The following is a 23,486-nucleotide window of genomic DNA, read 5'->3' as shown; positions in this document are numbered from 1 at the left end:
ATGTTTTATAAATAGCATTAGTAGATGTTGAGTTATGCAAGTATGTATATTATTGAACAGTGTATGCTGTGTGTGACGATTGAATCAGACATAACAATAATTGAAAGATGGAATAGATTTCCCCTCGTTCGAAATTAACCATTATAAGGCACAACAGCATGATACCTATACAGTTTCTTCCCGGTTAGACTTCAGGTCAATGGTTACAGAAGATATTAGTGGCTAAGATGTGGTGTGTGTTACAGTCAGATTCAATGCAGATTCACATCACCTGAGTGCCAAGATGTTTCAAAAGCAAAAGGGATGATTAGCAAACTACCAATTGAAGTCATCTTATTGCTAACTAATCTTACAGACTTTCTGCACTATCAGGTGGTGTCACATAGGGCATTGTAATAGATTATTTTATACACATTTAGTAACTTGTTCTAATGCAAAAAATATATACACATTAATCTGATCTCATTAATCTGTTTGTTTGTATCATAATGAAATGCATAATTCATTTTTGCCATCCTTACGTCGTTACAGAAACGTTGCTTTTAAAGCCCAGAGAATTCAATGACTGTAGTTCTGCTGGACACAACACATGGCCCATGCGCTGCTCCACTTGTGACAAGCACTGCGACATGCCTAAATGAGGCAGAGTCAGCGTCCCTGAACATGACTAGATGCTAATTCTGTCGAATACACACGTATTTACTGCAAAGAGAAGACTGGCGCACGTACAGGTGAATATGATATTTTACAGTTTAAACTAGTTTAAGGAGGTCGAGTAAGAGTGATTTTGAACGCGCTTCCTTGTTTATAAACTATTGCATCATCGGGGTACGATTGGGTGTGAAAATGTTTGTGTTTCTTCTCCACGGTCGAGGAACATTTTATGGCAGAGCCATCATGACTTTGAATTTCTCGAGAGGAGATGGAGGGAGGGAGCTTTTGGGAGCAGCATGACCTCACGTTATAAAGTCAACAGATAACTTCATCACATTGCAACCTGAACCTCCAGAAAAACAGTGACACACTTTCCCCTATAGGCTACTTCTGCTAGAGAATATTATTCATGAACATGATCTTCGATTTATAAACGTCGTTTTTGGACACGATGCAGATGTAACTACACCAGATTAGATGAATTTATATTTTAACTGACTGATACTACAGTGCAATTTTCAATATGAATATATATATATTTATTTCGCATATCCCCATCCATTTAAATGGAAGAAAAACTCGCTGTATCTTTTGTAATCTATTATTAGTAGGGCTATAATATTTTGTGTATAGTATGGCGTTCTTGAAAAGTGGGTAACTGGCATTTAGGAGACATAACATCCAGGCATAGCTGCAGGAAGATGTTTTGAGTAGGGGGTGCTGAGGGGGGTATAATAGTAGTAGATTTGGTAACAGTAGTCACTGTAACCTAAAGTACATTTCAATCCATTTGCCAAAATGATATAACTACTCCTGTCTACACAGAATAAATAACATAATTCAGAATACTTCAACAGAGAGCGTGACAACCACAGGATCATTAGCTACTTTTAAAGCTGTCGATTGTTTCAGCCTAGCTGATTATTGAGATGAGGCTGTCAGTGAAAATCATCTAAAACATGTTAAGATTATGTGTCTTGAGTATCGTTTGAAATGTTGAGACAAGAATAAGGGGAGGGGGCTGTGGTGAAGAAATTGGCTTGTCTCTCTTTCGAATGCGCTGAGCTGTTTCTCGCCAATTCTTGCGCGTTCATTGTCATTTGTTTACATTGCACTCTGTTCATGATTGGACGGATTAGGCCCACAGTCATTTACTGTGAAGTTTACTGTAAAGTCGGAGTGGAAACGTTGTTTGCAGAGTTCACAACCTAATATTTCATTCCATAATTTCTGAGTTTTGTTAATTTTTTAATTCTATTTAGTTTGGCGCGCTCCATGTGAGCAATGAGCATGTGTCTGGTTTCTCTGTGGTCTTAATGTTGACTGAGTGCGCGCGCCTGAGCACGCATGTCTGGATGTCGGATTTCTGATTGTCTTAACTGGCCACTAATAAACTGGGCTTCTCAGTCATTTTCTATTTTTTTTTTAATCCAAATTTGAATGGTAATATTTCCTAACAGTATTTGACAAATCTTTCCCATAATATCCTACAAGACCAGGCCTCGGTGTGAAAGAGCAAAATATCATGCTTTGAGGATCCCATATATCCAGGGGAAACGTCATAAAATAGTTTACCTGAATACATTTCCCTTTGTGTAAAAACAGTTGTATTTGTCCAGAGCTCACTGATGTGAGGGCTGGAATAGCTTAGTTGCTAAAATGTTGCAAGTTCCCAAGCTGGCAGTTTAGGGCCCGACCCAATAAAAGAGAGAGCCTAGGCCAAGGTAGAAGTAGACATATAACTTCCATTGTCAACTAAGTAAAAATACATAAAGCTATAGATACTCTCTGGCTGTCCAGGTGATTTGTCAGTAGTTTCAGTGGAATGGAGTACAACATATGATTTCCATAATGGTAATAATGAAGTCTAGGGCAGGGTTCCTCAATAGGCAGCACACGGGTCATTTTATTTGAAGGAGTTAGCTTGTTGGTCACATTTCAATCATATGCTTTCCAGGGATAATTTTCTATTTTCTGAAATGACGCAACTCCTCCTTGGTCGTCATGGAAGCCTAACTAGTTTTGATGTGATCTAGAGTACAGTTATCAGCTGTTGTATGACATATAGAGGAACTTCCTACATTACTTTTCATGAAGTTTCCACCCAGAAATGAAGTAGACCCTGATGCTCCGTAGTGGAACATGTTTCAGAAGTAGTTTCTGACGCGTCTACTATGGGTTGTGTGGTGGGCCAGAGCTGAGGCCCCTGACTTAGCAAGGCCTGGCTCCGCTCTGGCCCCCTGGCAGGCATCACAACCCTCCACTGGCCAGGCTCACTACATACACACAGTACACACCCACTACACACACACACACTTGAGAAAATCTAGCAGCTGGTCAAAGTTTATTACGCAACTGATATCGACCACATGAAAGAGCCTTCTGGAATCGCACACCTCCGTTAGAACAGAGACGGAGGGAGAGAACTGGGAGGGAAATAGAGAGAAAGGAGAGACCAGTTTTTATGAAAGGGCAAAGTGGTCGTTTACTGAGGCTGATTGAGGCTGAGGTGGTCAATTTGAGACGTCTGTCTGATACAATTGAGAAATAATAATTTCCATTTTGAAATGAGCTATAGTTAGCTAAGCTACAGACAGCCTGATTGATTAGGCTGAGTGGATTACATAATATCTGTTGAGTCAGGGCTTGCTTCACAGTGTCGGATTGAAATGTCATAGCAGGTTCGTTTATATCTTTCCTAACTCTGAGGTGTGTGTGTGTGTGTGTGTGTGTGTGTGTGTGTGTGTCGCTCCATACTTCTCATTCCTCTCTGTAACACACTGGCCCACTTGAATATGCATGGTGATCGGTCACAGGGGTTGTGCAGGTCCTAATGTTTAGCTGGAGGGAGAGAGAGAGTGTGAGTCTCTGCATGCAGAATTGCTTGTTATCTGAGAAGGCTGATCCTGGAGCTACAAACACAGCGAGGTTGGAGGGCAGTGAATTTCTTGGTGGGTTGATCTTTGCACTTCTGTTGTTTTGAATTGGCCAGAGTGGTGCAGATGTCCTCTTAGTCTGATGTAGTTAGTGTGCATGCTGTGTGGCAAGGAGTTCCCAGTTGTGTGTATGTTGCATTTTCTGAGGTTGATTTTAAGGGCGTCTTTGTACCTTTTCTTTTGCCCCCCTTGCATTCTGTTCCCTACTTCCAGTTAGAGCAGCCTTGAGTCAGGCATGCGGACACAGTGTCCTGTCTGCCAGAGTTGGTGTCGGATGATGTGGGATTCTACGTTGGGGATGTTGGCCTAGGTCAGGAAGCTGTTGATCCTCCCAACTAATGTTCAGTACGCTCACACATACACACGCACGCACACACACACACACACACACACACACACACACACACACTGGCTCCTCCGCAAGGGGAAGGGAGTCATACCTATGAATAATCAATCTATGGTTGGTAGCAGGAAGAGACAGTAGATTCTGGAAGAGGAACGGAGTGCCAAGCAGCACTCAGGCTGGTGTGTGCGCACTGCGTAGGTCATGTCTTTATTCTATAGGCTTTCCTGTACAAAGGCTGTCAGTCTCCCTCTTCTAACCCCTAACCCTAACATTTAAAGTTAGCTTCAGACTCATGGTGTGAGTCTGTAAATGTCATAGCTGAGTGCTTTCCCCGGGCATGTAGAACGGTTTAAAGGATGGCGCTGAGCTGTTGTAGCAGTGCGTAGGGGAGCTGAGTCAGGGAGGGAGAACATATGCTTTATTACATGACACATCTCAGCTGGTGTGAAATAACTCACTGATGAGTAAGACTAGGCAGCGCAGGGGCTGTCAGGGAGGAGCAGGGGCTATCGGGAAGGAGCAGGGGCTGTCGGGAAGGAGCAGGGGCTGTCGGGAAGGAGCAGGGGCTGTCGGAAAGGAGCAGGGGCTGTCGGGAAGGAGCAGGGGCTGTCGGGAAGGAGCAGGGGCTGTCAGAGAGGAGCAGGGGCTGTCGGGAAGGAGCAGGGGCTGTCGGGAAGGAGCAGGGGCTGTCAGAGAGGAGCAGGGGCTGTCGGGAAGGAGCAGGGGCTGTCGGGGAGGGGGTGTATGTATCCCTCTGTTATCTTCTGCTGTTCTTCGCCAGAGGGGAGCTCCGACACAATGTTCTGGCCTTTGATGTGTGCTGTGCACTATGTGTAGGAGTGCCCCATATTCACTCTCCCCAGTGGCTCCACAAGGAACCTCACCACACAACTGTGCACGGTACAGCATAGCACAGATCAACATAACAACAGCACAGCATAGTACCACATAACAACAACATTGGCCAACATAAAACATAACAACATAAAACATAACAACATAAAACATAACAACATAAAACAGAACAACAAAACAACAACATGGAACCACATAAAACATGGAACCACATAACAACAACAACAGAACCACATAACAACAACACAGAACAACATAACAACAACATAGAACCACATAACAACAACAACATAGAACCAAATAACAAAAACAACATAGAACCACATAACAAAAACAACAGAACCATATAACAACAGCATACAACAACATAGAACCACATAACAACAAAACAGCACAGAACAACATAACAACAAAACAGCACAGAACAACATAACAACAACATAGAACCACATAACAACAACATATAACCACATAGCAACAACATAGAACCACATAACAACAACATAGAACCACATAACAACAAAACAGCACATAACAACATAACAGCAGCATAGCATAGAACCACATAACAACATCAGAGAACAACATAAGCACAACTGCACCTTGCAACACAGCAGAAAACAATGTTGCAGAGTACCGTACACCAAATCCCACAACATTGTACTCAGCTATTATAGAACCAGTATAGCACCAGTTAACCTAGGCATTCTAGGACTCCGTATCCCCATGGAGACCAGACAACAGAGCCTAGAAGGGAACCAGGACAAATTAGTCCCGGGTTGGGAGGAGGAAGAGCCCACGGCCTACATTAGGTTTCTAGGCTGCTGAATACGTCACTGCATACGCATAACCCATATTAGCATCCTTGTGGGTGGCCAGTCAGAACGAGAGACTGATAGAGGAGAGGAAGAGATTAATATGGGTATGAAAGTAAGGATCGTTGATGGATCTTTCCTGGAACACCATGTCCTTTATGATTTCATTATGCTTAGAGCTGTTGTAGCTTTCTACTTTTAGCCTTGTGGTGAAGGCCTGCTAAGGTTGAAAAACATCACACTCTCTCTAGCACCACAAAGAGACATTACATCCATATTTTTGGAACTTTCTAAACTCCTTTGAAAGTCTCTAAGAGATGGTCTACAATCTGACTCCATTTTTAAATCCCAGTCAGCCTAGTCCTAGGGGATTGTGGGAACTGGCACATCAGAGCAGTTAGTGTGTTGTATAATCATGTTTATAGATGGGGTGTGATAGTGGACTGAGTATTGCTGTGTGTTTATACAGCCCTAGCTCCTGTGGACATGCTAATTGCTTCTGAGTAAGAGGAACACATTGGGTTGGTGTTGACCACCTCGTTAGTTCAGGCTTTAGTCCAGACCAGACCAGCGGGGCATCACACACACTGGTGATGAACTCATCTTTTCCACTCGGTGTGTGTCTGTTTCTGTGTTTCTGTGTGTCTGTGTGTTTGTGTGTGTGTGTTAAACTGTGGGTCACAAGCCCTTAACCAACAGTGCAGTTTTTAAGTAAAAAATAGGTATTAGGTAAACAATAGATAAGTAAAGAAATAAAAAAATAAACTGTCAAAAATAACAGTAGCGTGGCTATATACAGGTGGTATCGGTACAGAGTCACCGGTTAGTCAGGCTATTTGAGGTAATATGTACACAATTGTTGTGTCTTTGGCTATGCCGGATTAAGTGATATGACATGCTATTCTATAAAATAATTTATCCGTAATTAATATTACCTGATTGAGCTAATCATGTAAATGTAATTAACTAGAGAGTCGGGCACCACAAAATAATATTTATAGAGCTGTTATCTTCTGAATAAACACTTAAAGACCTAGTAATATTTTACATCAATAGCAGTCAATATCAATCGTCATCTTAATTCAGTCTCATCTGAAAGTTGTAAATTCTGGGTTATCTGCACGAACCCTGGCTAACAATTTGAATCAGTAATACAAAATTGGGTTTAATTATTTATTTACGAAATACCTTACTAATCACACAGAATTACACATATACATAATTAAATCATAACTTGATTACAAATTACGTCATAAAGGAAAACATCCCGAGCGGGCAGAACAGAAATGACAGCTTGTTACACAAAAGAAAAGGGGCTGGGTTTGAGTGAAAGAGCGGGAAGACTGAGGAACAAAGGGAAGAAGCTGTGCTATCGTAAATACAGTATCTTATGCATTCTAAATTACCGCCCATTTGGAAAAGGAAAATGCAATAAATATTTACTCTGAGCTGCGCTTCGGTAGGTTGGTGGTAGATGGAAGGCCGTGTTGCCCAACCGAGTCCTTTGAAGAATGTCTCTGGTTGTCAATTGGATACGTTGTAGTAACGTCGTTGGTTGATAGACGGGATACTCTGTCTGTTCCTTCCTAACCTGCGTTTGCAGCTGCTGTTGCTAACTCAACGGCTAGGAGGTATCACTTCTGTAGTGAATAAGAGTTCAAAGTTCATACCATTCGCAACCAAAGCTCACACTGATGTTGGCTTCCTTCTGTAGTTATTATCTGAACCATTCTGACATAGGACCGTCGTCCTCAAGTCCTCGGAACAGGAAGTTATATTGTCATCAAGGGCTTATATAGGAAGGGAGAGGAGAGCGTGTTTGAAAAGTTTTATAGCCCATGTCCCTTCACAGGGGCGGGCCACTGATTGAGCAGCCCTATCTTATGAAAACCCAAATCTCACATTATAGAAGCTAACATCACATTTCATCCCATCACAAATAATTTCATATTCAAACATTTAAATTGAACAACAATTCCATGTGAATCCGATAACTCTGATGTGTAGACTTTCCACTGTAGAGTTTATGTCATCTTATCATTGATGAGAATGTCTCAGATGACAACCGAACTGACATCATATTCATTAATTACCACCGCATATGTTCAATTGATCGGATTGCCAGAATATAGTTGATTTCCCACCACCTTCTGATGTTCCCAGAATCTCTATGTTAACCAAGGGTTTTGTAAATGTAACCTCAGTAGGGTAGAGAGAGGAAAAAGGGGGGAAAAGGTATTTATGACTGTCATAAATCTACCCCCCAGGCCAACGTCATGACACAATGCATAGTCCGGGTGTCATGACTTCCGCCGAAGTCGGCTCCTCTCCTTGTTTGGGCAGCGTTTGGTGGTCGACGTCACCTGCTTTCTAGCCATCGTAGCTCCGTTTTCTATTGTTCCATTTGTTTTGTCTTGTTCACTGCACACCTGGTTTATATTCCCTAATCACACTGCATGTATTTATTCCTCTGTTCCCCTCCATGTCTTTGTGTGAAATTGTTTCGTGTTTCGTGTTTTATGTGACGCGCCAGGCTGGTTTTCATTGTACCGTGGCTATTCCATGTAGTATGTTTCTTTGTAAACATTTAGCATTTGTGACTGTTTTGCGCTTTGCACTTTTGCCTATTTGTGCTGGAGGTTTGACGCAGCTGCGTTCATCTGCTGTTTGCTCCTGCGTAAAGAAAGTGTGCACCTGTTCACAACTCTCTGCTCTCCTGCACCTGACTTCGCTACCAGTATGCACACCTTGACACCGGGTAGCCATTTGATTAGCTGTTCAGGAGTTGTAGTGGCTTCCTTTCCTTTTTAACATAGCCACTGCCCAAGCCTGAAGCGGGGTTGTTTCGTACGCATACAGTCCACACTCAAGGTTTCCCAACGGCCAAATATTCAATGAGATCCAGGGATATGGTGCAACAAAAATGTTTTATTCTTCTTATATCTAACACAAAAATGATTCTCCAATCAACTTAAAGCATAGATGACTTGATATGGAAAATACACAATATGACCTGTTTGTATGTCTGTATGTCTGTCCTGCCTTTATCCTAACACACTTAGCACAGTACAATGAATGGGCAAGAGGGGGGGCCAAAACTGAGTTACACTAACAAATGAATATATCTCAATCAGGTAAATATAAATCATAAAGGTACGTACCTAATATTTCATCATGTACATTAATATTTACTATATTTACACAAATGTACATGGAGCTCAGTATGTTCAGTCTTTTATACAAATATGTCCAAATCGGCTCTAACATACAGGCCCTAATTGTTAACTGCACTGAATGCACAACAATTACTTAATATTCAAACGTAGAGCCAATACACAAAACATTCTATACCAGAGCACTATTACAGTTCATAGCTATATACAAATATACAAGGTGCCATATAGGAAAATAGTCCATAGATCTCAGTCTGAGTTGAAGTGTAAAGGTGTTCAACTTCCAAAAATGTCAAGAGTTTGACGTCCAAAAATGTATGACTATGACATCAAAGAATGTAAGAGTACGACATCAACGAATCAGAGGTACAAGTGATTCTAAGATGGAGCACTGTGTGTGTGTGTGTGTGTCACTCCGTCACCTCAAGAAGCAGACAGAGTTTATTGATAGGTCTCTGTAAAATATTGGTCTTAGGCTTAACCATGACTCTCCGGACAAGACCTTTGGCCCCTGGCAACGACTCCCCCATTAGCCAAGAGTTCCTTGGGGCGGTGTCATCGACGATGACCACAAGGTCACCAGGACTGAAGTTTCTCTTAGTTTTTTTCCACTTGTTCCGCTCCTGCAAAAGTGGAAGATACTCCCTGATCCATCTCTTCCAGAAAAGGTCAGTGAAATATTGTACTTGCTCCCATCTCCTTCGTGAGTATAGGTCACTTCTCTGGAATAGTCCTGGTGGCAGGACTGGCTTTGCTTTGAGATGAAGCAGATGTTTCGGAGTCAGGGGTTCTAGATCATTATGGTCATTTGTTACAGTTGTGATTGGTCTGACGTTCATAATCGCCTCAACTTCACACAAGGCAGTCTGCAAAGCCTCATCATCCAGTACTTGCTCTTTAAGGACTGAATAGAGGATCTTTTTCACCAGTCGGATCAACCACCTCCCATATCCCCCCATGGTGGGCTCCAGAGGGAGGTTTGAATGACCATGTCACTCCTTCCTTCAGTAACTCATTTTGAATGTTGTTGTGATCCAGCTCTTTCAGAGCTTCTCCTAGCTCTCTGTGTGTTCCAACAAAGTTGGTGCCATTGTCTGTTCTGATACTTGTTACTGGGCCCCGTCGACAGATGAACCTGCACAGGGCATTGATGCAGGAATCAGTATCCAGATAACTAGCAACTTCTAGATGGACAGCTCGACTCAGAAGGCAAGTAAAGATCACACCATACCGCTTCACATGAACGCGGCCTCGCTTCACCTCTATGGGGCAGAAGTAATCTATTCCCACTTGGGTGAAAGGTGGAAAATCAGGTGACACCCGATCTTGCGGAAGGGCGGCCATCTTCTGTTCTCCAGCTCTAGCTTGCATCCGCCTGCAGAAGACACAGCTCTTAAGGATCTTCCTTGCTAAGGAGTTGGCACACGGTATCCAATATTGCTGGCGAAGTCTAGAAAGCATGTGACCTCTCCCAGAGTGGCCAACCTGCTCATGGATGTGGAGTAAGATCAGTCTGGAGATGTAGGAGTCTTTGGGCAGGATCATAGGATTCTTTAGTTCCGTAGGCATAGCAGCTTTGCTTAATCTTCCTCCCCCTCTCAGAATGCCATTGTCAATAATTGGATCAAGTTTACAGATTGAGTGTAACGGTTTTCTTCTGGGGAAAGAGAGGCGGACCAAAATGCAGCGTGGTTAGTTTTGTGCATCTTTAATAAAGATGAAAGTACAACAATCTACAAAACAAGAACCGTGAAAACTTTAATAATAATAAAAACCAGCCCTATCTGGTGCAAACACAGAGACAGGAACAATCACCCACAAAACCGAACACCAAACAGGCTACCTAAATATGGTTCCCAATCAGAGACAATGACTAACACCTGCCTCTGATTGAGAACCATATCAGGCCAAACATAGAAATAGACAAACCAGACACACAACATAGAATGCCCACCCAGCTCACGTCCTGACCAACACTAAAACAAGGAGTACACACACGAACGATGGTCAGAACGTGAAAAACGTAGTTTTCTTTGTAGCCTCGTTTGAATGTTGCGGTTGCGCACATTTGTACGGAATGGGGTGAGTTTACGTTAAAAACAACTCTCTCTAGACAATGTTTTGATTTGTTGCAAACGTTAGCTTGTTAGCTAGCTAACTGGCTAGCCACCTAATAATTATCAGAACATATCTGACAACGTTTTCAGTTTAACTGTAGACAACTTTTTATTCACCGTAATAGGGAAATTAACACATTACAAGGTCATTACTAACAAATTATTTATAAGTATGGCGACCTGCTAACTTACAATCGTTGTCATGAAAGCAGTGCATTTCTGTCGGCTTTAGAACCTGCTCTCGCATCAGGTTACCATGACAACGATTGCAACAAAAAGGTCAAAGTTGAATGTTCTTGCTTGGTTCCGGCAAGCAATGGCAATATAACATGCAAATGGAGCTTATATTGGGGGAAAAAAGTGGCTGTTTGAAATGAAGCCATATAAACATTGCCCAGTTCTTTTTTGTTGTTGTTTTTGTCAGGCAACATACTGCAAGTCCTATGTGAATTCCAATCCTGGTGTTGTGCCCCACATTCAGCCAAGTGGAAACAACAGACTGCTGCAACCTGATTGGCTGAATACAATACGCAGTGGAGGAAAAAGTACCCAAATGTCATACCTTAATAGAAAATGACTTAAGTAAAAGTGAAAGTCACCAGTAAAATCCTACTTGAGTAAAGGTATTTGGTTTTAAATATACTTAAGTATCAAAAGTAAATGTAATTGATAAAATATACTTTAGTATTGAAAGTATAAGTATACATCATTTCAAATTCCTTATATTAAACACACCAGACGGCACCATTTTCTTTTTTTTCCTCAACTAGCAGCTTAATTAAAAATGACCCGCAAACACGAGTCTCAAGTCAACAGTGAAGAGGTGATTCCGGAATGCTGGCCTTCTAGGCAGAGTTCCTCTGTCAAGTATCTGTGTTCTTTTGCCCATCTGAATCTTTTATTTTTATTGGCCAGTCTTAGATATGACTTTTTCTTTGCAACTCTGCCTAGAAGGCCATCATCCCAGAGGCGCCTCTTCACTGTTGGCATTGAGACTGGTGTTTTGCGGATACTATTTAATGAAACTGCCAGCTGAGGACTTGTGAGGCATCTGTTTCTCAAACTAGACACTCTAATGTACTTGTCCTATTGCTCAGTTGTGCACCGGGGCTCCCACTCCTCTTTCTATTCTGGTTAGAGCCTGTTTGCGCTGTTCTGTGAAGGGAGAAGTGCACAGAGTTGTACGAGATCCTCAGTTTCTTGGCAATTTCTCGCATGGAATAGCCTTCATTTCTCAGAATAAGAATAGACTGACGAGTTTCAGAAGAAAGATCTTTGTTTCTGGCCATTTTGAGCCTGTAATCAAACCCACAAATGCTGATGCTCCAGATACTCAACTAGTCTAAAGAAGGCCAGTTTTATTGCTTCTTTAATCAGAACGACAGTTTTCATCTGTGCTAACATAATTGCAAAAGTTTTCTAATGATTGTAAAGGTTTTCTAATGATAAACTTGGATTAGCTAACACAATGTGCCATTGGAACACAGGAGTGGTTGCTGATAATGGGCCTCTGTATTCCTATGTAGATATTCCATTCAAAATCAGCTGTTTCCAGCTACAATAGTAATTTACAACATTAACAATGCCTACACTGTATTTCTGATCAATTTGATATCATTTTAATGGACAAAAAAAATGTTTTTTCTTTCAAAAACAAGGACATTTCTAAGTGACCCAAAACATTATTTTTTTTAAATGCTGCAGCACCCCCACTTCCCGCAGCTATGGTTAACACTGCTGCTGTTGTTGTCAACAAGGGATTTGAAGGGATCCAGAGGGGATTGATGGAGGAAAGACATGCCAAGTGCAAGACTGCACTCTGCTGCTGCAGATTGATAGAAAAAGGGGGTAAAAGTAGGTCAAAGAGAGAGAAAGAGACAAAGGGAGTGAGAGAGGGAGAGGATGAGGGATATGCCTTGGAAGCCTATTTTTTTCCAATTCTCCTGCATTTGAAATGGAAAATCCCCCCACCATGTTCCAGTGTCAATCCTGTGGAAGGAATAGCTGCCAATTAAGAACTACTTTCTCATGAGTTAAACCTACTTCAGATGTAAATATCGAGGGCAAGCTGTCGAGCTCGGCTGAAAGTGTTGGAGGAAAGGGAGATTCATTGAGAATAGATGACACTGCAGAAGCAGGCTCCGCTCTGATATACTGATATCAATGACATCATTCTCACTGCTCGAGAGCTGAGTGGGCGATGCATGACTGTAAGGATAGGTCATTCAGCATTTTGAGAGTCAGTTGACCCAGCCAGCTGTCATGTTTTATATATGAATTATAAGTGTGTAATAGATGTAGGGCCATCAGGACTCATAATCCAATCACAGCTATACTGATTTGATGGAGACTCTATCAGATCAGGCCTGCTGAGACGGGCAGTGTCCCACTTCAACTGGATATTCTAGGCTTAGAACAACTGTGTCCTATTTGGTTTTACATTTCTAGATGCATTTTAATTTGTCTGTCTGTCGTTACAGTCATGCAGTCTAAGACGTCAGAAAAATAAAATGTATTAGCCGCTGATATTGTACAATCTATTGCATTATTTGTTTCTGCCATTAGGATTAAATTGCATTTTGATGTGGTAGGTAATTTGACCTGTTTTAGACCTCTATTTAACATTAATTGACCCCTGACATCTAAGGGTGGTCGACCGTTGCATAACAGTGGCATTTAAAATACATCTCAACACTTCTGCCAAGTGTTATAATCAGAGTGATGAGTTTACAAGGCCAGTGTTATGAGAGGGAGGGTGAGAGATGCACTGTTACAATACAACCAGCAGAGGGCAGCATAAGGCACCAATGTCTCTGCAGCAGAAAGTTTATCTTTACATCCTTTTTATGGTACAGTTTTATTTTCTGCATATATGAAAGACTGTTAAAGAGGGCTGAACTTCCTGATTTAGCCTTGGTTTCAATTGTCCTTATTAGGAAATGCGACAAAATTAATTTTGTGTTTTTTGAGGTGTCCTTTAATGTGTGTGTGTGTGTGTTTGTGTGTTTGTGTGTGCGTGCGTGTTCGAATGTGGGAAGCGTTTGTACTTTCACTCAGCCAAAACATTACAAAGTTAGTCACTCACCCTTTTAGATAACTTGGAACAGTCTAAGCAGGTCTTGTGTCTGGAAAGTAGCCGAGACTAGCTAGCAAGCTAGACAATTTATATAGCCAATTAGCTTCAGCAGGCCGGAGTGATCTATGGGGCTAGTTAGGGACTCTAAATAAATTACATAATGTAAATGGGACAATATTTACATGTTGCACAACTTTTAGTTGTCTCATTAAATGCTTTCAATATTTATTATACATTTTTACAATTTATAGTTGGTTTGAGGTTTTAAGTCATTGAAATTTGGAGCTATTACATTTTGTAATTTACTGATGGTCTCTAACTTGCCCATAGGGATATCCAATATCAAACTAAATTAACTATGGGCGTTATGATCCAGTCATGTGCAGCTGCTCTCTGAATTTATGATGACTTCGGTAATGTGGGCTGGATTTAAATACACCCAACCCAAGGAAAACTATTACGGTGACATTTTATTCCCTTATATATTTCTTTCCCTTAATTATCTCGTGAATTTGTGTTTTGGACGGGATTGACTTTATGACAAAAAATATTCTATTTACATTATATAGTCAATTATGACACTAGAAGAAATGTTTCTGACTCATATCGATGCCTCATAGTCACATTTCAAAAGGAGAAGTTGCTTATTACGTTCAGTTGCTCTTTTATCCTATTTCAGGTCATTTCTTCACTTCACATTTCCCCTGTTCTCACCTTTTATCGCTCTTCTTCTTCTTTCCTGTTGCTCCTCTTCCTCTCTCCTGTATCTCTTCTTCGTCTCTCCTTCCTCTCCTTCTCATTTTCCCTCTTTCTTCCAGGGTGAAAGGGGTTAGTGTCATTGGACCAGTTTGCAGTGCACAGAGAAGTTGGTGTGTTGTATACAGGTCAGGTACACTCAGGTTGTTTGTGTATGGGGGGGGGGGGGGCAGTGGGTGGGAGTGGAAGGGGTACCTCCACTGACTGACAGAGTGGCCCAGACAGCACTTCTACAGAACATTACATTACCATTCTCCACAGGTCCTTCAGTGTTTATGTGTGTGTGTGTGTGTCCTCTCAGCCAGGGTACTCCTCTAATACGACTGGTCCCTCTCTTTCTTTCTCTCCTCACAGACTCCTTGACATCTCTCTTCTCCCTACAGTTCTCTTTTCATCCATTCGTCCTTCCATCCGCCTGTGGACCTACAGATATGCGACCTGCTCCATGGAGATTGCTGTAGATGGCTGAAGAGCTGTGTACTGGCTGGTTTCACATTGTTGCAGGTACGACTACCTCTCTCTTTCCTCACCTATCTGTCAACTTCCTCTGTATAAATGTGTCTGGGGGTATTCCAGTACTGCACTGTGTGCGATGTGGTGCTTTCAAGTATTTGTGTTCTATAGTTCAGTTGTGTGCGTTCGTTTATGTATGTTTGAGTTTATTTATATTTTTACGGGGACAGTGCACATTATTCAACGTTTCAGTAAAAGTGACGGTTTTTGCCAGCCGGCTAATTTTCAACCTCAGACCCTGAATACATGTATACAGTGCCTTGCGAAAGTATTCGGCCCCCTTGAACTTTGCGACCTTTTGCCACATTTCAGGCTTCAAACATAAAGATATAAAACTGTATGTTTTTGTGAAGAATCAACAACAAGTGGGACACAATCATGAAGTGGAACGACATTTATTGGATATTTCAAACTTTTTTAACAAATCAAAAACTGAAAAATTGGGCGTGCAAAATGATTCAGCCCCTTTACTTTCAGTGCAGCAAACTCTCTCCAGAAGTTCAGTGAGGATCTCTGAATGATCCAATGTTGACCTAAATGACTAATGATGTTAAATACAATCCACCTGTGTGTAATCAAGTCTCCGTATAAATGCACCTGCACTGTGATAGTCTCAGAGGTCCGTTAAATGCGCAGAGAGCATCATGAAGAACAAGGAACACACCAGGCAGGTCCGAGATACTGTTGTGTAGAAGTTTAAAGCCGGATTTGGATACAAAAAGATTTCCCAAGCTTTAAACATCCCAAGGAGCACTGTGCAAGCGATAATATTGAAATGGAAGGAGTATCAGACCACTGCAAATCTACCAAGACCTGGCCGTCCCTCTAAACTTTCAGCTCATACAAGGAGAAGACTCTGTCCATAGGACAACAATCAGTCGTATATTGCACAAATCTGGCCTTTATGGAAGAGTGGCAAGAAGAAAGCCATTTCTTAAAGATATCCATAAAAAGTGTCGTTTAAAGTTTGCCATAAGCCACCTGGGAGACACACCAAACATGTGGAAGAAGGTGCTCTGGTCAGATGAAACCAAAATTGAACTTTTTGGCAACAATGCAAAACGTTATGTTTGGCGTAAAAGCAACACAGCTCATCACCCTGAACACACCATGCACACTGTCAAACATGGTGGTGGCAGCATCATGGTTTGGGCCTGCTTTTCTTCAGCAGGGACAGGGAAGATGGTTAAAATTGATGGGAAGATGGATGGAGCCAAATACAGGACCATTCTGGAAGAAAACCTGATGGAGTCTGCAAAAGACCTGAGACTGGGATGGAGATTTGTCTTCCAACAAGACAATGATCCAAAACATAAAGCAAAATCTACAATGGAATGGTTCAAAAATAAACATATCCAGGTGTTAGAATGGCCAAGTCAAAGTCCAGACCTGAATCCAATCGAGAATCTGTGGAAAGAACTGAAAACTGTTGTTCACAAATGCTCTCCATCCAACCTCACTGAGCTCGAGCTGTTTTGCAAGGAGGAATGGGAAAAAAATTCAGTCTCTCGATGTGCAAAACTGATAGAGACATACCCCAAGCGACTTACAGCTGTAATCGCAGCAAAAGGTGGCGCTACAAAGTATTAACTTAAGGTTGCTGAATAATTTTGCACGCCCAATTTTTCAGTTTATGATTTGTTAAAAAAGTTTGAAATATCCAATAAATGTCGTTCCACTTCATGATTGTGTCCCACTTGTTGTTGATTCTTCACAAAAAATACAGTTTTATATCTTTATGTTTGAAGCCTGAAATGTGGCAAAAGGTCGCAAAGTTCAAGGGGGCCGAATATTTTCGCAAGGCACTGTACATACCCCTCCAAGTGTACCGTGTACTCTGTGAGATGTGTGTGTGTATACATACCCCTCCACGTGTACCCGTTACTCTGTGAGTTGAGTGTGTGTGTGTGTGTGTGTATACATACCCCTCCACGTGTACCCGTTACTCTGTTAGTTGTGTGTGTGTGTGTGTATACATACCCCTCCACATGTACACGTTACTCTGTTAGTTCTGTGTGTGTGTGTGTGTGTGTGTGTATACATACCCCTCCACATGTACACATTACTCTGTTAGTTGTGTGTGTGTGTGTGTGTATACATACCCCTCCACGTGTAGCTGTTACTCTGTGAGATGTGTGTGTGTATACATACCCCTCCACATGTACACGTTACTCTGTTAGTTGTGTGTGTGTGTGTATACATACCCCTCCACATGTACCCATTACTCTGTGAGTTGAGTGTGTGTGTGTGTATACATACCCCTCCACATGTACACGTTACTCTGTGAGTTGTGTGTGTATACATACCCCTCCACATGTACCCGTTACTCTGTGAGTTGAGTGTGTATACATACCCCTCCACATGTACCCATTACTCTGTGAGTTGAGTGTGTGAGTTGTGGGTGTATACATACCCCTCCACATGTACACGTTACTCTGTTAGTTGTGTGTGTGTGTGTATACATACCCCTCCACATGTACCCATTACTCTGTGAGTTGAGTGTGTGAGTTGTGTGTGTATACATACCCCTCCACATGTACACGTTACTCTGTTAGTTGTGTGTGTGTGTGTGTATACATACCCTTCCACATGTACACGTTACTCTGTTAGTTGTGAGTTGTGTGTGTATACATACCCCTCCACATGTACACATTACTCTGTGAGTTGAGTGTGTGTGTGTATACATACCCCTCCACATGTACCCATTACTCTGTGAGTTGAGTGTGTGTGTGTGTATACATACCCCTCCACATGTATCCATTACTCTGTGAGTTGTGTGTGTGTGTGTGTGTATACATGTTACTCTGTGAGTTGTGTGTGTGTGTGTGTATACATACCCCTCCACATGTACACGTTACTCTGTGAGTTGTGTGTATACATACCCCTCCACATGTACACGTTACTCTGTTAGTTGTGTGTGTGTGTATACATACCCCTCCACATGTACCCGTTACTCTGTTAGTTGTGTGTGTGTATACATACCCCTCCACATGTACCCGTTACTCTGTGAGTTGTGTGTGTGTGTGTGTGTGTATACATACCCCTCCACATGTACCCGTTACTCTGTGAGTTGTGTGTGTGTGTGTGTGTGTATACATACCCCTCCACATGTACACGTTACTCTGTGAGTTGTGTGTGTGTGTATACATACCCCTCCACATGTACCCGTTACTCTGTGAGTTGAGTGTGTGGTGTTTGATGCAGAAGCCTCACAGAGAGGTATTACACTGAACAAAAATATAAACGCACCATGTAAACACATCATTGACCGGAATCCTGCCGCTCTGGATCATTACACCGGATCATTACTCTGGATCATCACAGCTAGCTAGCTGCAAACGAGTGGCTACTGTTAAGTAATGCTTCTGTGCCGAAGCAAGCACCAGCTAGCCTTGAGCTAGCCTTGAGCTAGGCCCATATACCAGCTAATTCTAGGGCTACAATACCTCCTTTTCCAATTGGCCTGGACCCTTTATTGTCGACACGGAGCCCCGCCAATCCATCATGACTGGACTACCGACGTGATCGCTCGATGTGGTCTATCAGGCTATTCTGTTACGATGTCGCCGAAGAACCATCTTCTCTCCCCAGCCCGCTAGCTTCATGGTTGGGATGGTGTTCTTCGGCTTGCAAGCCGAAGAACACCATGTAATTACTTCGCCACTATGGCCTATTTATTGCCTTTACCTCCCTAATCTTAACTCATTTGCACACACTGTACATATACTTTTCTATTGTGTTATTGACTGCACATTTGTGTAACTCTGTGTTGTTTGTGTCACACTGCTTGGCATTATCTTGGCCAGGTCGCAGTTGTAAATGAGAACTTGTTCTCAACTGGCCTACCTGGTTAAATAAAGATTCAATTAAAAAAATAAAGATCCCATACATTTTCCATATACACAAAAAGCTTATTTCTCCAAAATTATGTGCACATTTTCTCATATCAACATGCTTGTTAAACAGCATGATCATTACACAGGTGCACCTTGTGCTGGGGATATTAAACAGCCACTCTAAAATGTGCAGTTGTGTCACACAACACAATGCCACAGATGTCTCAAGTTTTGAGGGAGTGTGCAATTGGAATTCTGACTGCAGGAATGTCCACCAGAGCTGTTGCCAGAGAATGTAATGTTCCCTACCACAAGCTGCCTCCCACATAGTTTTAGAGAATTTGGCAGTACGTCCAACCGGCCTCACAACCACAGACCACATGCAACCACACCTGCCCAGGACCTCCACATCCAGCTTCTTCACCTGCGGGATTGTCGGAGACCAGCCACCTGGACAGCTGATGAAACTGTGGGTTTGCACAACCAAAGAATTTCTGCACAAACTGTCTAAAACGTCTCAGGGAAGCTCATCTGCGTGCTCGTTGTCTTCACCAGGATCTTAACCTAACTGCAGTTAGGCATCGTAACCAACTTCAGTGGGCACATGCTCACCTTCGATGGCCACTGGCATGATGGAGAAATGTGCTCTTCACAGATGAATCCCGGTTACAACTGTACCGGGCAGATGGCAAACAGTGTGCATGTGGGCGAGTCCCCCATTGTGGTGGTGGGACTATGGTATTGGCAGGCATAAGCTATGGACAACAAACACAGTTGCATTTTATTGATGGCAATTTGAATGCGATAAGATCCTGAGGCCCATTGTTGTGCCATTCATCCGCCGAGATCACCTCATGTTTCAACATGATAATGAATGGCCCCATGTCGCAAGGATCTGTACACAACTCCTGGAAGCTGAAAATACCCCAGTTCTTCCATGGCCTGCATGCTGACCAGACATGTCACCCATTGAGGATGTTTGGGATGCTCTGGATCGATGTGTAGGACATCGTGTTCCAGTTCCCACCAATATCCATCAACTTCACACACCAATTGAAGAGGGGTGGGACAACATTCTACAGCCTGATCACTCAACAGCCTGATCAACTCTATGCGAAGGAGATGTGTCGCGCTGCATGAGGCAAATGGTGGTCACACCAGATACTGACTGGTTTTCTGATCCACGCCACTAACTTTTTTTTCAAAGGTATCTGTGACAACAGAGGCATTTCTGTATTCCCAGTCATGTGAAATCCATAGATTAGGGCCTAATTAATTTATTTCAATTAACTGATTTCCTTATATGAACTGTAAACTCAGTCAAATCTTTGAAATTGTTGCATGTTGCGTTTTATATTTTTGTTCAGTGTACATTTATACATTTACATTTTAGTCATTTAGTCACTCTTATCCAGAGTGAATTACACAAGCAATTAGGGTTAAGTGCCTTGCTCAAGTGCACATTGACATTTTTCACATATGATTCGAACCCACAACTTTTTGGTTACTGGCCTACCGCTAGAGGTAGAGAGGTAACAGAACAGTGTCCCTGGGATCTGCTCCTGTCCTTAAAAGGATCCTCTAGTCTAGCTGCAGTAGAAACGGGTCAGGAGCTAATAAAGTTTGTCACTGTCACACAGCCAGGTCCCAGAGAGGGTAGGGCTGCACTAGAAAGGGCTAGACAATGGATAGATGAGGTGAGAAAACAAATATCACCCAGTTTTCTTCTCTCTCCTATTCTTTCCTCTCTGCTTTGTCTCTTCATATCTCTCTCTTACTTCCTTTTCTAAGTAATTTCTCTCTCTCTCCTGTTATCATTCGCTCCCTGTCTGTGTGTTTTCTGGCCTGGCTATGTTCAGAGCTCCTCTTACTGGCTATTGGACTGTACTGTAGTTGAGCAGAGTGCTGGTAACCCTCTGAACCATTATCTGTCTATTGCTTGGGCCCAGACTCCCATCCCGGAGAGGAACAGCACATGCAGGCTTTTGTACCAGCCCAGCCCTAACTAAGGTATAAAAGAATAAGCTACCAAACCTGTTCGAAAGGGTTGCTTAACTATTGAGGTGGCTCTGGTCTCTCTCTACCAATTTAAGTAAATCCTCCTTTAGTTTTAGTGCCCCCATTGTTGGTATAACCTGCAAAACCATTGGATCTTGACTCCCCGTTGCCGCTAGGGCATTTTAGGACTCTGGTGTTTAATGAATTTATTGAGGATTGCAGTTGTTTTGATTGATTGTAATCAATCAATATATATTATTATTTTGGTTTTATTTGGAATGTTTTGTACTCAGGGCATCATTGTGAATTTGACCCTGGTCTCAATTGGGCTCCCCTGAATAAATACTCACATTTAAAACAGAACATAAAAAACACCTGACTCAACTAATCAATCAATTACTTCTTCAATTTAGACCATCATTGGTTGAATCAGGTGTTTTAGAGCTGGGCTGGAACAAATGACTGCATACCCTGGCCTGTAGCTCTCCTGGGCCGGAGTAAGCATGCGTCAATACGCATGCTTGGTATAGGCTGTTATTGTAACAGTGATTCCACAGGCCTCTCTGTTAACCAGTGTAAATCTCCTTCACAGCCCTGTCAACAGACACAGGAACTGCCATGTTCTGAGGGGCTTTGTCCATTCTAGTAATTGTATTTCTATGGCTGGAACACTGGAGTAGAGCTCAGGGAATGGTAGGCTTCTGCTCTAAATCTCTATGGAGATATCTATGGCACTCCCTCTGCTTTCCTGTTCTCTCCTCCCATCTCATCTCTTCTCCACTCACCCTTTTCCTCTAATGCCATCATCTGTTCTTTCCTATCTCTATTGTTTAACCCCATGATCATCTCCTTTTTTAAAACTTTTCTTCTTGTCTCTTCTTCCCTCTCTCAGTTGTCTTGCGTGTTTCGTTGTATCATGTTGTAGTAGTCCCTGGTGGTTAAAGTGTCCAGTCTTCTCAGAGTGAACTTCGGCATTTAATCTCTTCTCTCCATGCCACTATGCATCCACAATCATAACATGGCTTAGAGCTTCAGGTGTTATTTAGACAATTCTCCCTTCACTCTCTCCCCCCTTCTCCTCACTTTTCACTGGCTGGCGGCTTAATCTCCTGAGCACTGGGGGGCAGTCGAGGAGAGAAGCGACCTTGTCTGGCAGAGCTAGGGGGGAGGGAGGGACAGATATAGCAGGGGACTCCTCTCAGGAAGCATTTGCTGGCTGTTAATTGTACAGGGGGAGGGAGCATGCCATGGCTTAATGAGGGGAGAGGTGCAAGCAATGAATTTGGCAAGGGAGGGAGAGAGAGAGGATTTCACATGGACCTGAGCATGACTGGGGAGAATGCATTGTGCATAAGGGAAGCACAGGACTGGCTCATTTTAAAGTGTGACAGCATGTGTCTCTCATTATGTTTTCCTGTTTTAATAAACCTAGCTTACATCTGTAATTAAATCCTATCATTTATAGATTTACTATATTCTGCAGCTGCAAGTGAGTTAATCATTTGTTGTGTACTATTTGTATTACTACAGTAGCTCTGTTGTTATGGAGACCTCAGCAGTGCTAGGCTAATTGTCAATCTGTCCTGCAGCTCAGTCTCTGCTCCACAGCCAGAAACATAAACATCCTCTCGCTCCCTCTCCCAATTCTCTCTCTCTCTTCCTCCCCATCTCTCTCTTTCTCCCCCATCTCTCTCTTTCTCCCCCATCTCTCTCTTTCTCCCCCATCTCTCTCTTTCACTCTTTGTTTTTGCTCCATTACGGCCCTGCTACACTATAGCCATCGGGCGTCCGACATTGCCGTCAGCCATCAACAATTGAGGGAATGCTTCCTTTGAAATCAATGAAGCTGCTATACTGCCCTTGTTGCGCTCGCGTTACGTCACGTCCAATTGCAGCATCCAAGCTCAATAATCGCTGAGGTTAAATTCTCGATGGCTGACGATTGCACGTTCATTCTATCTTGTGTATTGAAATAATGAGACAACGTTTATTTTTGGTTGCATTTGGCCTCCACTAGACACCACTGGTTATTTTAAAAAGATTTATGAAATCAAGAAGCTACTATCTAACCCAAACTATAGCTAGCTGTAACAGTTTTCGTTGGTGGAAGAAGGTGAGTGTTCATGATTATTTAATAGAACAGAACACTGAATGACAAAAACAACAAGAGACCGAAATGAAACCGAAACAGTTCTGTCTGGTGCAGACACAAAACAGAAAACAAACACCCACAACCAAAATGGGGAAAACAGGCTACCTAAGTATGATTCTCAATCAGAGACAATGAACAACACCTGCCTCTGATTGAGAACCATACTAGGCCAAACACATAGAAATATACGAACATAGAAAAAGGGCATAGACTACCCACCCCAACTCACGCCCTGACCAACCTAACACAAAGACATAAA

At 42.4% G+C, this 23,486-nt stretch overlaps 1 protein-coding gene across 1 annotated transcript in view; it reads left to right on the top strand.

Annotated features, from left to right (window-relative positions):
• Nucleotides 1-633: 633 nt before the first annotated feature.
• LOC139409469 (SH3-containing GRB2-like protein 3-interacting protein 1) overlaps nt 634-23,486 on the top strand; it is a 136,396-nt gene continuing 113,543 nt past the window's right edge. The window contains exons 1-2 of the mRNA XM_071154646.1: nt 634-731; nt 15,112-15,232. Coding sequence (XP_071010747.1) covers nt 15,190-15,232 — 43 coding nt within the window. The 5' untranslated portion in view covers nt 634-731; nt 15,112-15,189. The remainder of the gene's footprint in view (nt 732-15,111; nt 15,233-23,486) is intronic.

This window comes from Oncorhynchus clarkii, chromosome 5 (assembly GCF_045791955.1).
Source record: "Oncorhynchus clarkii lewisi isolate Uvic-CL-2024 chromosome 5, UVic_Ocla_1.0, whole genome shotgun sequence".
Taxonomy (NCBI): domain Eukaryota; kingdom Metazoa; phylum Chordata; class Actinopteri; order Salmoniformes; family Salmonidae; genus Oncorhynchus; species Oncorhynchus clarkii.
Note: the sequence above shows the minus strand (reverse complement) of the source record. Positions and strands in the feature narration are given on the sequence as shown.